Raw genomic sequence first — 18,914 nt, 5'->3', positions numbered from 1 at the left:
TGACAAATCATCTCTCCGTGCTCAATCGGCACAGTTTTGTCCTCTTTTCCATGAATTACCAAAATCGGAATTTCCACTTCAGGGATTTTATCGATTGTCACAAATCGATCCATACAACATGTCGGTTTGTTTAGATGCTTTTTTCGTCCCACCATACCTCCAATTACCCGTAAGATCGAAGTGGGCGGAGCCTGGAGAATCACGCCTGCCGCTTTTTTTGTATTTGTTTCGTTTTGATGGTGCCGGAGGAGTTCGACGGTGGCGGCGGAGCCAATTGAGTATCCGAGGAGGATCAGACGAGACGGATCCACGTGTTTTTCAATTGTAATGTGCTGCAAACATCTTTTAAAAAAAAGCAATAGAAATTGCCGCCATGAGGGTTCGAACCCGCGACCAACTGGGCAAAACTGTAACGCGCTAGCCACTACACCACGACACAACAGTATGAAGGTGGAGTGGACGGCGTATACAAATGGCAGCTTTTCCTCCCTCTTTCTTACCGCCGCCTGTTCCTGTGGTGTAAACTATACGTGTAACAAGGGAATATCGGGTCCGCGTCCCTTCGAAACCGCGACGTTTCGAAACCTGCCATTTCGAAACTGCGTGACACTTCGAAACCAGTTATTTCCAAACCGGTCGTTTTAAAATCGCGACACTTAGAAACCAGTGATTTCGAAACTGCGAAATTTACACGCTGCGATATTTTTTCTTTAATTTAAGACTTAAAATTTCTAATTTTCAATTTTATTTTTACATGACCGGGTTTTTTTGGTAATGACTGGTATCGAAGTGACCGGTTTCGAAGTGTCGCGGTTTCGAAGTGACGCGGAGCCGGAATATCTCCTGATGACGTCAAACTCAAGATTTTCGAAAAAGAAAAATAACCCAGTTTTTATACATTCTTGTGGCTCGATTCAATATCTACATTTTAAAGTTCAGAACATTTGAAAATGTTAATTTTGAAGGGAGTTATACGCTTTTGAGTTTAGAAAATGTTGAAACTTCTCAACTTTTCTCAAATTTTGATTTTTGGTTCAAATCAAATTGAATTTCGAAGCTCCGTTTTTACTTTTCAAATCTATATTTTTGAGTTCAAATTCTTTAATGCCATTTCCCAATATAGCGCACTTCCCGATCTCACCTCATAAACCGCTCGTATATCAGCATACAAGTTGGCTTCGGACGCGAAACCTCCACTGATACCGTAACCCGAATAATCGTAACTATAAACTTCACATCGATAGAATCGGGCGATATCGATTAGTGATGGTACGCCGACGAGATGATCCGATAGGTCAGATCCGTTTGGGTGGGAGTACAGTAGGGTGAATCGAGGTGGACGGTTGTCTGGACACGGAATGTAGACACATCCAAGAGTCTGAAAAAAAGTTCATAAAATTTTATACACTATATCAGTTAATCACTTTTTGATAACTCTTTCAGCAATCGAGATAAATGGGGTCAGAGGGTTAGTTTGTAGTTGGTGGACCCTTTAACTTTGACCCGATTTTTCCAGTTTTCCGTGAGAGATATAAAAAAGTGGTCAACTGATAAAATGTTTGTTACAATATTTTCCACATTTTGTTAATTGATTACTTTTTTATACCTCTCACGGGAGCCGAGATAAATTGGGACGCTGTCGGCGCTAGACAACCATACTTTAACTTTTACCTAATTTATCTTGATTCCTGCGAAAGGTATCTAAAAGTGGTCAACTAACTAAATTTTTGTTACAACATTTTACACATTTTGTTTGTTAATTACTTCTTGATACCTCTCACAGAAATCGAGATAAATTAGGTCGACACTAGCCGGCCGAATTTGCAGTCTGACTTACATTCTTCTTCGCAGTCTTCACCGTAAACGCATTCACATACTTCACGTCGTCTGCACACGGATGACTCAAACCAAAACGATACATTTGGCCGGGTACACACTTTTTCGCTCGCTTCATCTTTTTCAACTTCTTTTTTTGTGCCGTCATCAGAATCGCTTCTGATTCTTCATTGACTTCAATGAAGACGTCGTTTGGTGGAGGGATGAAGAAGTAGTATTCACGACGAGGTGGCCAGAAGGCGGACTGCAAATTGGTTTCAATTTGTAACAATTTTAAGAGTATTGGCCGGCTAGCGCCGACTGAGTAGCTCGGTCGCTTGCGACACAGTGTGCCTACTTTGACCCAGCTTATCTTGGTTCCTATAAAAGGTATCAAAAACTGATCAACGAACAAATTGCACAAAATTTCATGCCAAATTTTAGTAAATAACCACATTTCAATATCTCTAAGAGAAAACAAGAAAAATTGGATCAAAGTTGGAGTATCGGTGGGCTTGCGCCCACCATGTAAGCCACGCCAGCGCGCCAACTTTGACCCAGCTTATCTCGCTTCTTATGAAAGGTACAAAAAAGTTGTCAACTAACAAAATATACAAAATTTTATGACAAACATTTCGTTAGTTAACAATTTTTTGATATCTTTAATAGAAAACAAGATAAATTGAATCAAAGTTGGAGCAGTGGTCGTCTAGCGCCGATCGCGTTGTTGAGCCAGCGCGCCTGGTTTGACCTAATTTATTTTGGTTCCTGTTAGTGGTATCAAAAAGTGGTGAACTGATAAAATGTTACTGATATTATGATAAACATTTTATCAGTTGACCACTTTTTGTTATCTCTTACAGACATCCTAGAAAACTGGATCCAAACCAACCCTCTGTATGATACAACAACACGGCGGACAACAAGTAATAAAACAGAATCGTTTGATTCTTTGCCATGTCCCTTTAAATCCATCGATTGCGTCGATGATACGGTAGCAGCGTGGCAATGGACACACACAGATGCGTTGCAGTTTTTTGGCTCTAAAAGTTGAAAAATTCAAATTCCCGCCGGATCTGAAAACAAACTGACTTGCACTTTTCAATTTTCTCCAAAAACCAATCCTCATCTCTCAATGTCCTATCGTTTCTCACCAAATCTGCATCGATATCAACTGCTCCGCCGGAGGGCTCATTTTCTGAAAATTACCCTTTTTTGAAAATTCCAAAAAAAATATTACTCACTTTTATATTTGACTCTTCTCGATGAGTATCCGGACAACACAATCGTATTCCGGTGATGGACATTTTCATTTTTATCGATTTTATCGATTTTGAAATCTGGAGAACTACTATTTTCAGGTCCAGAAATTTCTTGAGTCACATCCAGAGATAGTAGTTTGGAGGCTTCTCTTGGGGGACTACGGTTGGCTGAAAATGTTTTAAAAGTTGTTTTTTTTTCAATTTTTGAAATTAGGATTTAAGAATTTCCAGATTTTTTTTTCAGTTTCACAATTTTCAAAAATTATTTTTATTTTTATTTATTTTTCAATATTTAATTAAAATGGAACTCACAATTCATCACACTTTTCTCCTTATTTTGATCATCTTTTGAATTAGACATTCTATTTTTTGGATTTATAAATTTTTTAAAACATTTAATTTTGCTTTAATTCATCTAAAAATTCCAGCCAACAGATTTCGGAATTTATGTGGATGACGTGGAGGAGGCAACAAAAGAAGCAAAAGGAAAAATTTGGGTGAAAATTTTATATAATTAACGAAGACAATTAATGAAAAATTGAAACTACCGTAACCCGGAAAATGAATTTTTGAATTTCCCGTCGAATCGTATGATTCATAGTGATGTAGATGAGTGCAGGGCATCTATGAATGTTGGACCAGCATAGTTGACCTAGATAATACCAGCGGAAATTTTTAAAGGTTGAGGGGTGATTGGAGAATCAAGTTTGTATTTGTTTTTATTAGTGAAACAACTGAATTTCAGCAACAGAAAAACAGAAATGCTTATAGGACAATGATACTCAAAAACATTATTAGCAAGAATACAAATAAGATGAGCATAGAAGAGATATTTTAGATAGTCCTAGAATGTCCTGAAAAATTCAAAAATGTTCCAGAAAGTTGTAGAAAGTTGTAGAATACTGGAAGTGTATCCATATTTTATGGTATTTCAAATTCTTGCCAAAACTTTTTTTGAATCCCCGCCAAAATATTATTTTTTTTGAATTCCCGCCAAAATATTATTTTTTTTGAATTCCCGCCAAAATTCTTTTTTTTTAAATTTAAATTCTTGGCAAAATCACTTGGGTTCAAGCGAGGGGGTCAGAAAGAGCGCCCCAGTAAATTTAGGAAAAATTCTAAATTCGCTGACGAATTTCGTTGGCTGAGTTTCACAGTTTTAAATGAAGAGCGGAAAAGCGCGCCTTGCAACCAGTTGATTTTGAAGAAATAGATCATGATCTAGATCAAACCCGCGTCCAATTTGAAAATTATTAAACTTCTTCTGGCCTACGAGTTTGCTGGGGCGCGCTTTCTGACCCCCTCGCTTGAACCCCAGTGCAAAATATTTTTTTTTTGAATTCCCGCCAAAATTCTTTTTTTAGAATTCTCGCCAAAATATTATTTTTTTAAATTCCCGCCAAAAATTTTTTCGAATTCCCTCCAAAATATTTTTTTGGATTCCCGCCAAAATATCTTTTTTAAATTTCTGTTAAAAATTCTTTTTTGAATTCCCGCCAAAATATCTTTTTTGAATTCGAGATTCCGTTCATAAAACTTTCTGGAACGTTCTCGATTCTTCTAGAATTTTCTAGAGTATGAGATTTCACAGCGCTGGTATCTAAGTTTATTCTGTACGAAAAATTCTGAAATTTCACAGGCTCAGTCTAGGTGTCTTAAGGGTTTTTCAATGCAAGTCTGGTCTCAATTGGTCCAGCATTGGCAATTTTAGAATTTTTCGGTTACTGTAGCTACCGTAATCCTACAGTAATCTGACCGTGTAAATTACGAAATTGAAGCGCTCGGGTGATCATGGGTAGTCCCCAAAAATAAAAACAAACGGCCCAGAAAGGAAAAAGATTGATTGATTGGAATTGAAAATTTAAGAATACTTCGAAGGATTTTGAAACTGTGAAAATCGAAATGTAAATTTTTGGCAAAAAACACAATTATAGTACTTTTCCTAGGAAATTTCGAAGTTCTACAAAAGGGGTCCAGAATTTTTCGATTTTTCTGAATTTTTCAGAGTATTCTAAACAAAAATAGAGCTTTAATTTTGTAGTTGACATTTTTTTGTACAAATTCATCTAGATGAAATATGCCGTTTTTAACCAAAAAAGTGCAGAAATGTCAAAAATGAGAACATTGCCAATTTCAAATTCGAGTAGCTCGTTTTGCTGAATTTGTACAAAAAAGTTGTTAATTACAAAAATGAAGCTCAATTTTTGTTTAGCCTACTCTGGAATTTTCAGACAGATCCGAAAACATTTGATTTCTTTTGTAGGGCTTCAAAGTTGGCTATTTTTCTTGAAAGGTGAAATTTAGCTCTTCAGAATTTTCGTTGAATTGATTCATTTATAGAACTTATAGTGAGTCTTTGAGTCAGTGTATCTTGGTTCTCGTGAAAGATGTCAAAAACTTTTCAAGGGCAAAAATGTTTGTCTGGAAACCATCAAGATTTCATTAGTTGACCATTCTTCTATAACTCAAACAAGGAACGAGATAATTAGGGTCAAAGGGAGGATCTTTTCAAGGAGTTTCACAGATTTCAAAAGCTTTAAAAGCTTTAAAGGTGGGGAGACAGGAGATTTTACGGGGGATTTCTGGGGCCAGAGTATGCATTCTACCGTAACGGTGTACAACGCTTAATGTCACTCTGCGTACAGCTGTCGTCCTCGCCTTCATGTATGCAATCGGGCGACCGGTTTCTCTTTGCCCGCATAGTTCAGTCGGTAGCGGCGTCGCACCCTCAATCCTCGCCCCAACAAGTTCACTCCTCGAGGGACATATTTGAAAGGAATTTCGAGAACTTCGAGATTTTTTTTCATGTCTCCCCACCTTTAAAGTAAAAATTCAATAGTTATTTGAACGTGATGGAAAACGTTTTGTAGATGAGAATAATAATAAAAGTGTTCGAAAATTTGAAATTATTTATTGGAAATTCTACGTGAATTGGTATAGAAACCCACGACCCTTGACCTCAGGGAAAGTACTATAAAGGAAGAGGAAAGTGGAGGGAACAATCAGTTCTCGCCTTCTCTGGGCTCCAGAGAAGGAGAGGGATCCTGTGTCCGCGGTTCTGGGTCCGCGGTCTTGGGTCCGCGGTGCTAAGCCCGCGGTCTCGGGTCCGCGGTCCTGGGTCTGCGGCCCTAGATCCGCAGTCCTAAGCCCGCGGTCTCGGGTCCGCGGTTCTGGGTCCGCGGTCTGGGAACCGCGGTCTGGGGTCCGCGGTCCTGGGCCCGCGGTCTTGGGCCTGCGGTCCTGGGTCCGCGGTCTTGGGTCCGAGGTCTTGGGTCCGCGGTCCTGGGTCTGCAGCCCTGGATCCGCAGTCCTAAGCCCGCGGTCTCGGGTCCGCGGTCTTGGGTCTGCGGTCCTGGCTCCGCGGTCTTAGGTCTGCGGTCTTGGGTCCGAGGACTTGGGTCCGCGGTCTTGGGTCCGCGGTCTCGGGTCCGCATTCCTGCCGCGTGGCGCTGCGACATGGTGCATCGACCGGGAATCGAACAAGGACAATCCGCGTAGCAGATTCTACTACTGAACCACCGATGCCGGAGAATCTGATGTCGAATTCAGATAATTTTTAAAACACCTGAATTTGAAATCAGACAATTCATGCGGTACGATGATTCACAGAATCATTTGGAGCGCTTCTGATGGTTCAGGCTTCAGCCATAAGATGAAAAATGAGATGGAAATTAGTTATTGATCTTACCATTTTTTTGGATTAAATAAATGGTGAATCAGTAGATTTGTAATCTATTACAGTTAGAGGTGTCCTTCTATTGCAGGTTTTCCTTTTTTCCAAAATTCAATGGAAGCAATTGGATGTTCTGGAACCATGCCTCTTCTTTTTCTGCCTGTCACCTCATCTTTTAAAACAAGGGCCCCTCTTCCAAAATACGCTCTACCGTACGCCAGCTGTCTGTCAGTAATTGCCCGCCTCTTTTGAATTTGGACACCTATTGACTTCGGCATTAGCACGAAGAAGTGTCCTATAAAACCCATAAATGACGTTTCATCGAGATTTGGATTTCTCAGGACTTCAAATTCATAACCAATACCCAAAAAAACATAAATTCCCACTATTAAAGCTTCCTAACGTAGTTCTTCTTGAATGTATCGGCAATTTGGATGTTTTGGAAGTGTAAGTTATACTTTTTTCTGAATTTCTTTTACTCTTTATCTGGAAAAGTCAATTTTTGAACATCTATATATCTGCTTATTTCCAGAATACTCTTCTCTCTCCTCTCAAAACGTGCCAAAACAACTGCTAAGCTCATTCGTTGGAGTCCACTGGACATTTGTTTTAGATTCAACAGAACGGTGCAAATTTGTTTAAAAGTTTCTACAGATCCAGATAGGAAATGGATAATTAATTATAAGACAAAGGAAAAATTTCCATACTATATATTTGAGAAGAGTGATCCAAGAGTATATCATCATTTTGTTTTAAAGGATAATGGAAATGCTGCTGAAAACTCGAAACAGATGGTTGAGCATATCTGTGAAGTGTTTCGTTCGCCAATATGCGATTTTCATATATTTGATAAATCATTCATCGAACGGATCATAAATTTCCAACCTACAATTCGCAATGTTCTGATTCCTAATTATGTTGTACTTTCTATTGAAATCTTGGATCGCATTTTGAAAAATATCAAGGTGACGGAAAATTTTTATTTGGGAGCTATCGAAACAGATGAGAAATACACCGAGCCAATTCCATCTCGTTCCATTACAATTGTGGATTCGTTTTGGATCACTTTGCCAGCAATTCTTAATGGCACCAATTCGATCATTGACTTATATCATTCAATATTTACACCAAATGATCTGAACACTATATTGAAGCAATGGCAGATGGGAATCAAGCTCAGAAACTTGGAATTTTTGGTAATCCACATCTCCACGATGCTGGATTGGGATGGATTTAACGATGAAGTTTTGGAAGATTTGAATCCAACGGAGAGTGACGAAAACGATGGAAGACCTACAAAAGTGTAAGATAAACAAAATATCGTAAAACATGTATTAGAAGGGCAGACCCTCCTATTTTTCTTATCAACATTAACAATTTCAGTAATTTAGGAAAGAGGCCCTTCTAATACAGGTTTCACGGTATGCAACAAGATTTTTTTCAAAAATTATTTATATTGTTTCAGAGAAATCGATGATGAGAGTACATACACGCTAAAAGAGGATGAAGAATATGTCAATCTAATCAGAAGTGATGGGATGATTGGATCTGTATTCTACGGCTACGCAGGGAATGAAGGCGAGAAGAACCTTATAGAATTTATGTTACAAGTCTGGCGTAGACAAACTTAGAGTACACTCCTCTATTTTATTATTGTTCCACTTGGATATTTGTGATGAAATTCAGTTAGCTTTCAGAACACAATTAAGATCTTTTTTGTATTAAAAACTCTAGAAAAATTGGACAAAGTTTGTCATTTATCTATTCCTTATTCATTTACAATATTGTACCATTTGATTTCAATGTATTTTTTATAATTTTGTCTTCAGATTCTTTTGCACGTAAATATATTTTATAAGTATTGAAAATAAAGTTTGTTTTCAAAACTATTTTTTGAAAGCTCTCCGGATTTTGCTGGGTCTGCAACTGAGCAATCCACATCTTATAATACAGTAAACCCACAAAGAAGAGCCCCCAAAATCTTCACCGTTGAGCCAACTTATCTCGGTTACTGTATGAGATATCAAAAAGTGGTCAACTAATAAAATGTTAATCATAAAATCAGAAACATTTTGATGGTTGACCACTTATTGGAATCTTTTCTAAGACCCGAGAGAAGTTATATCAAAGTTTACAGCCAAAGGGGGTCTTTGTGAACAACCCTCTAGACTATTCTTTCACAGAAAAAAGGTCCCATCTTCTAAATGCGCTCCACTGCACACCAGCCGTCTGTCAGTCATATCCCGCCTTTTTTTGAATTTGGTCACCTATTGACTGGGCGTTCGCAAAGAGGAGATCCTCAAAACCGCATAAATGAGTGTTCGCGAAACTGAAATGACTCTTTTGCAACGTTTAGGACAATTCGAGATTCGTAATGAACCTCCGAAAAGGCTATTCCCTCTATTAAAGCTACCCAGAGTTGTACTAGTCGAATGTATCGAAAATTTGGATGTTTTGGAAATGTAAGTCTATTTTCCTATTAAAAAAATCTTCTTTTCGAATGTCTACATTCCTACTCTTACAATTTCCAGAATCATCTTCTCTATCCTCTCAAAACGTGCCAAATCAATTGCTAAATTCATTCGTTGGAATCCATTGGAAATTAGTTTGGGATTCATACCTTTCACTGATATTCGCTTGAGATCTCCCAGTGATCGAAATCAACATTGGTCTATTTATTATAATAAGGAAAAGGAATCATCAGAATATTCATGTTTTCGATCTGAAAAATTTGGCCCAAAAGTATTCAATACACTAGTTTTGAAGGATAATGGAAATGCTATCGAAAACTTGAAACAGATGACCGAGCATATCTGTGAAGTTTTTTGTTCACCTATTTACCTAATTGATATAACTGACAAATCACTTATCGAATGGATTATCAACTTCCAATCAACGATTAAATACCTTAGGATTGATGATGGTGTTATCACTTCTGTTGAAACACTGTATCTTATTTTGAAGAACCTCAAAGTGACGGAAGATTTTCGTATGAAATCTACTAAAATATATGAAGATTTTGAAATCATTGAACCGATTCTATCCCGTTGCATTTCAATTAAAAGATCCAATTGGTTCACTCTACCTGCAATTCTCAATGGGAACAATTCTTTCATTGAGCTAGATCGTTCAAATTTGACCCCAAAGGATATGAACACTATATTGAAAGAATGGCAGAGGGGATTGAAGCTTCGCAATTTGGAATATCTCGAAATCAATAGCGTGCTCCAAGATATTGGTGGCTGTACTCCTCAGATTTTGAAAGATTTGAATCCAACGGCAAGTGTTAGAAACGATGAAAGACCTTCGGAAGTGTAAGACAAACAAATATAACACAAGTTTTTAATGATTCATACCAATTTTTTTCAGGAAAATTGATGATGAGAACATATACCGGCAACCACAGGTACCATCCGTATGTGATCTAATCCGAGACGATGGGACGATTGGATCTGTATTCTACGGCTACAGAGAGTATGATCGCGAAAGAAGAAGGATAGTTTTTATGCTTCATGTCTGGCGTAGACAAACTTGAATTTTTGTGTTGAAATTCAGTTAACCTTCAGAAAACAGCTGAACACTTTTTTGTATTATTAAACTCTGGTCTTTTATTTCATTTTATTGATAACTATGTTAAATTTTCAATCTTCATTTGTTTACTGATCTTTTTTTTAAACCATACTGTACAATTTGATTTTTTGTAATTCTAATAATTTTTTCTTGCGTTCTTTCAAGATTAAAAAGTTTGTTTTTTAAAGTTTCCATAATAAAATTTGCTTTGAAAAATCAAAAATTAACATTCCAAATTTAGTTAGGTCGGCGTCGGTGCCCCACAATCTAGGAAAAGTTCATTTGATGTCACTTCCAGTTACCGTAAAACCTGTCAAAGACGAGACTTACCTTTGAGCTAGTTCATCTCGGTTCCTAGAACATGTTTCAGTGATTGATTAACTGATAAAATGTTTCAGATAATATGATGATCACTTTGTCAGTTAACCACTTTTTTATAGATGATCGAGAAGCGGAGATAAGTTAGCCCAAAGATGACGGCTTAGGGGGAAGGCATTCTATTATAGAAAAAAAGGTACCCTCTCCCAAGTGCGCTCTACCGTACACCAGCTGTCAGTAAATGCCCGCTCCTTTTGAATGTAGCAACCTATTGATTTTGGCTGGAATTGATATAGTTCTCCGAAAGAATAGTTTGAGACTCGCATGAATGAGAGTTCCTGGAACTGAAATGGATCATTCGCAACTTTTTGAACAACTCGAAATTCAAAAGAAACCTCCTCAATATCGATTCCCTCTACTAAAACTTCCGAGAGTAGTACTACTCGAATGTATTGCGAATTTGGATTTTTTGGAAATGTAAGTTTTTTCTATTACAAAATGTTCTTTTCGAATGTCTACATTCATACTCTTATAATTTTCAGAATCATCTTCTCTGTTTTCTCAAAACGTGCCAAATCGATTGCGAAATTTGTTCATTGGAGTCCTTTAGATATTTGTTTGGGATTCCACTGATATTCGCTTGAAATTCCCCAGTGATCAAAGTCAACAATGGTATTACAATAAGTATTATATTTATTATAATAAGCAAAGGAAATCATCAGGATACCCATATTTTCGATCTGAAATAATTGGCGCAAAAGTATTTCATCAACTAGTTTTAGAGGATGATAGATATGCATTTGATATAGCTGACAAATCACTTATCGAATGGATTATCAACTTCCAATCAACGATTAAATACGTTTGGATTAATGATAATGTTATCACTTCTGTTGGAACATTGTGTCGTATTTTAAAGAACCTCAAAGTGACGGAACGTCTTTTTTTGGGATCTACAAAGATAGATGATGAAAATTTTAAAGTCACTGAACCAATTCTATCCCGTTTCATTTCGATTAAAAGATCCTTTTGGTTCACTCTAAATGCAATTCTCAATGGGACCAATTCTATTATTCGCTTATATGATCCAATGTTAACAGCAAAGGATATCAACACTATATTGAAGGAATGGCAGAGGGGATTGAAGCTTCGCTATTTGGAATATCTTGAAATTAAGAACGTTATGCATCGAGGAATTGATGACGATGATTATGAGGTTATGGCAGATTTGTTTTATACGTCGAGTTTTCAAAACGATGGAAGGCCTAAAAAAGTGTAAGATAGATTGATATTACCAGACTTTCCAAAGGTACATCTAATTTTTCAGGAAAATCCACGATGAATGGATATGCAAGCTACCGGAGTTACAATTTGTACATAATCTAATCCGAGACGATGGGATGATTGGATCTATATTCTACAACTACAGAGCTTTCATGTTTCAAGTCTGGCGTAGACAAGTTTAGAGTACACCCCCCTACATTTTTCATTGTTACACTTGACGCAAAATAGTTGACCGTTCTTTTGTATTGTTCTGTAAACTCTAGTCTTATTTCTTACTTCTCTAATAGCTTGTGTTGAATCTCCAATTACCGTAAACACTCTAATAGATCCGGACCGTCCACTTTGAGCCTATATATCTCACTTCTTTGAAAGATATCAAAAAGCTGTCAGCTAATAAAATGTTTGTCATACTATCAGCATCGTTTTATTAGTTAACCACTTTTTGATATATTTCACAGAAAATGAGATACATTGGCTCAAAATTGACGATCCGGGTGGCGTTCTATTACAGTGTTGTGTTTACGATATATAAAATACTGCACAATTTGATTTCCATGTCATTTTTATTGACTTCTTCTTTAGATTTTCATTATTTGTGTGCATGGAAGGATTTTGTTTATTTAGTTTCGATAATAAATTTTGGTACTAAAACATCTGGTTCCCGTCTACTTCATGACATTATGCTGATCCATGGAATAAGCTTGCCCGAGATTTGAATGCGACGATTAGTGTTCGAAATGATGGAAGACCAATGACAGTGTAAGATAATAAAATAATACAAGGCGTCCTCAATAAGTTCTTTCTATTAGGGGTTTGCAAAAGTAATGCGCGTCAAGTTTGGTGTTTTGTATCTCACCCAAAACAAACGGTTTGTGTTCAATTTTTTTTGTTTTAAAAAGCGCGTTCTTGGGCTTCATTTTGTTATATTATATTGCTGTTTCAATTTGATTTCTATGAAAAAAACATTCTGATGTCCGACCAAAATTTCGCCTTCGAGCATTTTTGTGGTGCCAATTTAAGGATGGAAAATCGGCTGCCGAAGCTCACCGCTCACTTTCTCCTGTATTCGGTGAAGAAGCTATATCCGAAAGTCAGTGTCGCCGCTGGTTTCAGCGCTTCAGGAGCGGAGATGAAAGACTGGAAGATGAATCGCGCCCTGGTCGTCCAGAGCAGGTGGACAACGACGCCTTGAGAGCAGCAATTGAAGTGGATCCTTGCCAAACTACTCTCAGTCTCTCGGAGCAGTTCGACTGCGATTTGTGCACAATTTCCAGACATTTGCATGCAATCGGAAAGACAAACAGATGTGGAAAATGGGTCCCTCATGAGCTTTCCGATTCGAACAAGGAAAGACGTGTTGAAGTTGCCAATATTCTGATGCACCGCTCCAAAAATCGTGGTTTCTTCGATTCGATTTTGACATCGGATGAGAAATGGATTCAGTGGGACAATAATGGGAGAAAAAAAACAGTGGCTGAGTCCTGGCGAGACCCCGAAACCGACTCCAAAACCGGACATTCACGGAAAGAAGGTGATGATATGTGTCTGGTGGAACACACGAGGTCTCGTGCATTTTGAACTTCTGAGACCTGGTCAAACGGTGAATGCGGACCTTTACAAAGATCAGCTGGACCGTGTGGACCAAGCTCTCAAACGCCAAGGCGTGGACACTTCGACAACACTCTTGCTCCATGACAGCGCTCGACCACACACTGCAAAAATCATTCAGCAGAAAACTCAGGAGCTGGGCTGGGAAGTGCTGCCTCATCCGCCATATAGTCCCGACTTGGCACCATCGGACTATCATCTATTCCGATCCATGCAACATCATCTGGCCGAGAAAAAATTCGAAAGCGGTGAAGAATTGCAAATTTGGGTGGCGGACTATTTCGAGTCACAGCCAGAGGAGTTCTTCAAGAAAGGCATCGCTGAATTGCGCACACGTTGGCAGCAAGTAGTGAACAATAATGGAGAATATCTTATTGATTGATGATCTCTTGTTTTGGTTTTACAATAAAAGGAAGTTGCATCAAAAACGCGCATTACTTTTGCAAACCCCTGGTAATTTTTCAGGAAAATCGATGATGAGTGAACATACCGGCTAACAGGGGTAAACAAAATGCGCAATCTTGTCAGAAGCGATGGGATGATCGGATCTATATTCGCGCACCCCGTAATGTCTAAACTATGTTGTTTCCGAGTTTGGCGTAATCAAACTCATAGTGTCTTATTTCGTAATTCAATTTCATTAATCACTCCCCATTACCCTGTCCCACCTCTTTTGATGTAATTAACACCGATCCTAGAGAACACATTTGTTTTTAAAAGCCCCACATGCAACAAATGTGATTTTGATACTGTAGAACCATCAATGACCTCATTTTTCAAATCACTTTCTTCATCAGAAATTTACAAAATTAGTACAGTTTTTGCAGTTTTTTGATAAGATTAAAAAAATATTTTTATTGTCGAATAGAGTACAAATCATCTTAAAGGTGACCCCCCCCCGGTCATGAAAAAATAATGTTCTCGAAATTCTGTTTAAATATGCCCCTCGAGGAGTTGAACTTGTGAAGGCGATGATTGAGGGTGCGGCGCCGCTACCGACTGAGCCATGCGGGCGAAACTGGAGCGGGCGCCTGATTGCATACATAAAGGCGAGGACGACCGCTGTACGCAGAGTGACATTAAGCGTTGTACACCGTTACGGTAGAATGCATACGCTGGCCCCCAAAAATCCCCCGTAAAATCTCCTGTCCCCCCACCTTTAATATAAAACACATTAACATTCGAATAGGAAAGAAGTAGTTATTAATAATACATAAAGTTCAGAAGTTGTTTATCAAGAAGTAGGGAGATACTACGATTATTACTATCAACAAAAAAAAATGTTACACAATGAAGATTGTTCAAGCTTGTTTACGCCAAACTTGCAGGCTAAAAAGCAATTTTATTTTGTTGTCTTCCAATTTTTCGTAGTTTCCAGACATAGAGAGAATCGTCCCATCGTGTCTGGTCAAATTGAATACGGTGGCTCCCTGTGGCAGAGGAAGTATCCTTTTATCGCCAATTTTCCTGAAAAATTTGGAACGATTTATTTAAAAATCCTCGACGTTCTTCTTGTTTTTACACTGTCGTAGGTCTTCCATCGTTTTCAACTCCCACAGTCATATTTAAACTTTCAAAAAGCTGATTAGCATAGCTAGTAGCATCCAGGAGTGTGAAGGTTTCAATTTTAATATATTCCAAATTCCGAAGTTTAAATCCTATCTGCCATTCCTTCAAAATAGTGTTTATATCCTTTGATGTCAACTCTGACCTATCTAGAAGAATGATAGAATTGTTCCCATTGAGAATTGAAGGTAGAGTGAACCAATAGGAGTTTCTGATAGAAATATAAGGAAATGGAATTGGTTCCGTGTATTGAAATTTCCCCTCTATTGCAAGAGATCCCAACTGAAAATAATCTGTCGCTTTGAGACTTTTGAAGATACGATCCAAGGATTTAACAGAAGTGATAACACCATCAAAAATCCAAACATAGCGAATTATTGGTTGAAATGTGATAATCCATTCGAGTAATTCCTCATCAATTTCAATAGTACGAATAGGTGAGCGAAACACTTCACAGATAAGTTCAACCATCTGTTTTGAGTCTTCAATTACGTTTCCCTCATTCTTCAGAAACAAAAAATGATCCACTTGTGGTCCAATCAGTCTGGATTGAAAATATGGATATTCTGATGGTTTCTCATCTTTCATATAATCGATGACATATTCCCGTCCTGGATCAGTCGAAGATCTCAAACAAATTTGTGGGCCTCCGTGGGAAGTCGAACGGATGTACAGAGGGCTCCAACGAACAAGTTTAGCTAATTTTTTGGCTCGTTTTGAAAGAAGCGAGAAGAGGATTCTGAAAATTATCTTTGGGAAAGAATGAAGAAAAAAGACTTACACTTCCAAAACATCCAAATGTTCGATACAATTGAATAGTATTACACTATGAAGTTTCAATATAGGGAATCGTTTTTTGGGCTTCGATAAAATTGGCATATTTTTCGAATTCGATGTGCCGAAAACAACTTATTTATATGGTTGTAAAACTCTTCTTTTTGTAAAACGCCAAAATCAATAGGCGACCAAATTCAAAAAGATGGGAAAGTTACTGACAGCCAGCTGGTGTACGGTAGAGCGCACTTGGAAGAGGGGTCTCTTTTTTCTGGAAACTGAATGAAACATGCGGAGGTGGTATTGAGATAATGAGAGTCTGGTTTCTGATGTGATATTTTTATTAATTCAGCCGAATGATTTTGATACTGTAGAGTCATTTTTTTTGATTTTCCCATTTTTTTTTCATTTTCTGTTTCAGAATCTATTCCTCAATTTGAATCTCGTCTATAATAGTTGAAAAAAATAAAGAATTTTTTTTGCGAACTTTAGACTCAAACAAAGAACATTTTCAACCAAAATTTATTATCGAAAGGAAGTAATCATATTTCTGTGAATACAAATAACGACTAACAAACAAGAAATTCTTAAAAGTGCATCAAGTTGAAGTTGTTGTTGTCTTGGCGAGGCCTGCTTCTACGCCAGACTTGAAAACGGAAACTAATGAATGTGACTTTCAAATGTCGATATCTTTGCAAGTTTACGAAAAAAGATCCAATCATCCCATCGTTTCTGATCAGATCGTATCTGGCGTCTTCCTGTGGTAGAGGAAGTATCCACTCATCATCGATTTTTCTGAAAAAAAATTAGAACAATTTATTGAAAAACCTTGTCGTATTTGTTGATCTTACATTGTCTGAGGTATTCCATCGTTTCCAACACTTACAGTCAGATCTAAATCTTCCAACATCTCACGAGCAGATTCAAAATGATCTATGAGTGTGGAGGTTTCAATTTCCAGATACTCCAAATTCTGAAGTTTGGTCCCCATCTGCCATTCCTTCAATATTGTGTTGATGTCCATTGGTGTCAGTTTTGAACCATATAAGCGAATGATAGAATTGGTCCCATTGAGAACAGATGGTAAAGTGAACCAATAGGAATTGTGAATGGAAATCGAGGGACATGGGATTGGTTTCGTTACTTTTATTTTCTTGTCAATAGATTTCAATCGAAAATGCCTTGTGAGTTTAAGATTTTGAAAAATACGATCCAAAGTTTCAACAGAATTAACAACATCATCATCAATCCAAATATATCGAATCGTTGATTGAAGATTGATAATCCATTCGATAAGTGATTCATCAGCGATGGTAATCCCAGTAATTTGTGAACGAAACAGTTGACAGATATGCTCAGCCATCTGTTTTATTTTTTCAATAGCGTTTCCATTATCCTCCAGGAACAAAAAGTTATAGACTTTTGGTCCAATCCGGCTGGATTGAACATATGGATACTCCGATGATTCCTTACCTTTATTATAATCGATGACATATACGCGCCTTGGATCAGTGGGAAGTCTCAAGAAAATTTTCGGGTCTCCTCCAAATCTCAAACGGATATCCAGAAGATTCCGAGGAATACTTTTAGCGATGAGTTTAGCAATTGATTCGGCACGTTTCGAGAGAAGAGAGAAGCTGGCTCTGGAAATTTGAAAAATTATTTTTGATTGCAATTTTTTTAGAAGAGGTTACAATATTAAAATTCTTATTTTCGGCACAGATAGTGTGACATGAATTGAAAAAGAAGCAAACAGGCGTTGGTGTAAATTGCGTCTAAATTTTGACAAGATGGATTCTCTTGAAATCTCTGAATTTCGATCAGTTAATAGTCCATGATAATCATATCAAGTATTATCTGCCGCAAATTTATTTTCTTTGAATTAAAGAAAAATTATAAACTTCAGTCTGTTGAAGCTTACAGTAAACATAAATATAAGAAATTGAATTTTAAAAAACACTTACATTTCTAAAACATCCAAATTTTCGATGCATTCCAGTAGTACTACTCTGGGAAGCTTCAGTAGAGGAAATCGATGTTTTGGCCCTAATTTTTTCGCCAATTTTTTCTTACTAGTGAGTTGCCAAAAGGCAAAAACGGGTCCAAGAAATATCATTTGTGCGAGATTGGTGTCCTGGGTCTTCTTTTTTTTGTGGTTCTTTTAGCGTACGAGCCACCGAATCAATAGGTGACCAAATTCAAAAAAGATGAGGACAGTTACTGACAGTCAGCCAGAGGGGAACACTCTTCCAAATGCGCTCTGCACCAGCTGCCTGTCAATAATTGCTCTCCTTTTTCGAATTTGGCCATCTATTGATCGTGAGGATTTTGCAGCAAAAAAGAGAAGACCGATCGCCATGGCTATTTCAAAGATAGGAACGGGTTACGGCTCTCAGAGTCGTCTGGGAACTCCTTCACAATTTAGGAATACATTCAAAAACAATGTCAGAGAAGAAATGATCTTTTGATTGTTTTTTGTCTTGAAATAAATTTTAGGCAACAGAGTGCATTAAGTTTGACGAACAAGATGTGGGAATTTCTTCAAATATTTGGAAAACATTGAAGTCTAGGTATTAAATACCTGAATTTTCTTTAATTTTTAAATTCTCTAGAATTGTTAAAGGGGGACTCCGACCAGAAATTTTTATTGCATTAAAATGTGTTAAAATGTATCTGTTTTTCAAATATTATTGCGAAAAAATTCAAAGAAAATACGAAATCCCCGAAAAACGGCGTTGAAAAGGAAGAAAATTCAAAAAAAGGTGCCGCCGGGGGACGAGGATTTTCAGTGAGAAACCTAGGCCACGGCACCCAGCCTTTTTTTCAAGTCGCCGACAGTGGTTTTTTACGTTTTTTACCAGCCGGACATGAAATTGAAAAAAATCCGGAAATTTTGCCACGTAGTAAAGGCGCCCGCTGCCGTGGCCTAGGTTTACTTTAAAATTACTTTACTTTAAAATTACTTTTATTACTTTAAAATTGCCTTGCTTGTAGTGTAGGCTAGCAAAATTCATATTTTTCATTCCATGAATAAAATGAGACCG

General features: G+C 37.5%; 5 protein-coding genes across 5 annotated transcripts in view; 2 read left to right on the top strand and 3 right to left on the bottom strand.

The window, feature by feature from the left end:
- Positions 1–3,438, bottom strand: part of CBG13798 — a gene marked incomplete at both ends in the record, with an annotated part of 4,465 nt that extends 1,027 nt beyond the window's left edge. Inside the window, 6 exons of the mRNA XM_045244827.1 lie at positions 1–332; positions 1,142–1,378; positions 1,838–2,080; positions 2,904–3,013; positions 3,060–3,245; positions 3,390–3,438. The exon at positions 1–332 is cut by the window's left edge and continues 1,027 nt beyond it. Of these exons, the coding sequence (XP_045095257.1) occupies positions 1–332; positions 1,142–1,378; positions 1,838–2,080; positions 2,904–3,013; positions 3,060–3,245; positions 3,390–3,438 (1,157 nt within the window). The remainder of the gene's footprint in view (positions 333–1,141; positions 1,379–1,837; positions 2,081–2,903; positions 3,014–3,059; positions 3,246–3,389) is intronic.
- Positions 3,439–7,060: 3,622 nt separating this feature from the next.
- On the top strand, positions 7,061–8,381 carry CBG13797 (the record flags this gene model as incomplete). The annotated part of the gene is made up of 2 exons (XM_045244826.1): positions 7,061–7,197; positions 8,216–8,381. The coding sequence occupies 2 exons, from the start codon at positions 7,061–7,063 to the stop codon at positions 8,379–8,381; spliced, it is 303 nt and encodes a 100-aa protein (XP_045095256.1).
- A 682-nt stretch (positions 8,382–9,063) lies between these two features.
- On the top strand, positions 9,064–12,104 carry CBG13796 (the record flags this gene model as incomplete). Its single annotated transcript, XM_045244825.1, has 4 exons — positions 9,064–9,212; positions 9,282–9,419; positions 10,120–10,224; positions 11,966–12,104. 4 exons carry the CDS (start codon positions 9,064–9,066, stop codon positions 12,102–12,104), a joined length of 531 nt encoding a protein of 176 aa, XP_045095255.1.
- Positions 12,105–14,831: 2,727 nt separating this feature from the next.
- Positions 14,832–15,975, bottom strand: CBG13793 (the record flags this gene model as incomplete). The annotated part of the gene is made up of 3 exons (XM_045244824.1): positions 14,832–14,997; positions 15,053–15,835; positions 15,878–15,975. The coding sequence occupies 3 exons, from the start codon at positions 15,973–15,975 to the stop codon at positions 14,832–14,834; spliced, it is 1,047 nt and encodes a 348-aa protein (XP_045095254.1).
- A 482-nt stretch (positions 15,976–16,457) lies between these two features.
- Positions 16,458–17,986, bottom strand: CBG13792 (the record flags this gene model as incomplete). Its single annotated transcript, XM_002632492.1, has 3 exons — positions 16,458–16,665; positions 16,722–17,513; positions 17,835–17,986. 3 exons carry the CDS (start codon positions 17,984–17,986, stop codon positions 16,458–16,460), a joined length of 1,152 nt encoding a protein of 383 aa, XP_002632538.1.
- Between the last annotated feature and the right edge of the window lie 928 nt (positions 17,987–18,914).

Source organism: Caenorhabditis briggsae, assembly GCF_000004555.2.
Source record: "Caenorhabditis briggsae complete genome, chrIV, whole genome shotgun sequence".
NCBI classification, from domain to species: Eukaryota; Metazoa; Nematoda; class Chromadorea; order Rhabditida; family Rhabditidae; genus Caenorhabditis; species Caenorhabditis briggsae.
Note: the sequence above shows the minus strand (reverse complement) of the source record. Positions and strands in the feature narration are given on the sequence as shown.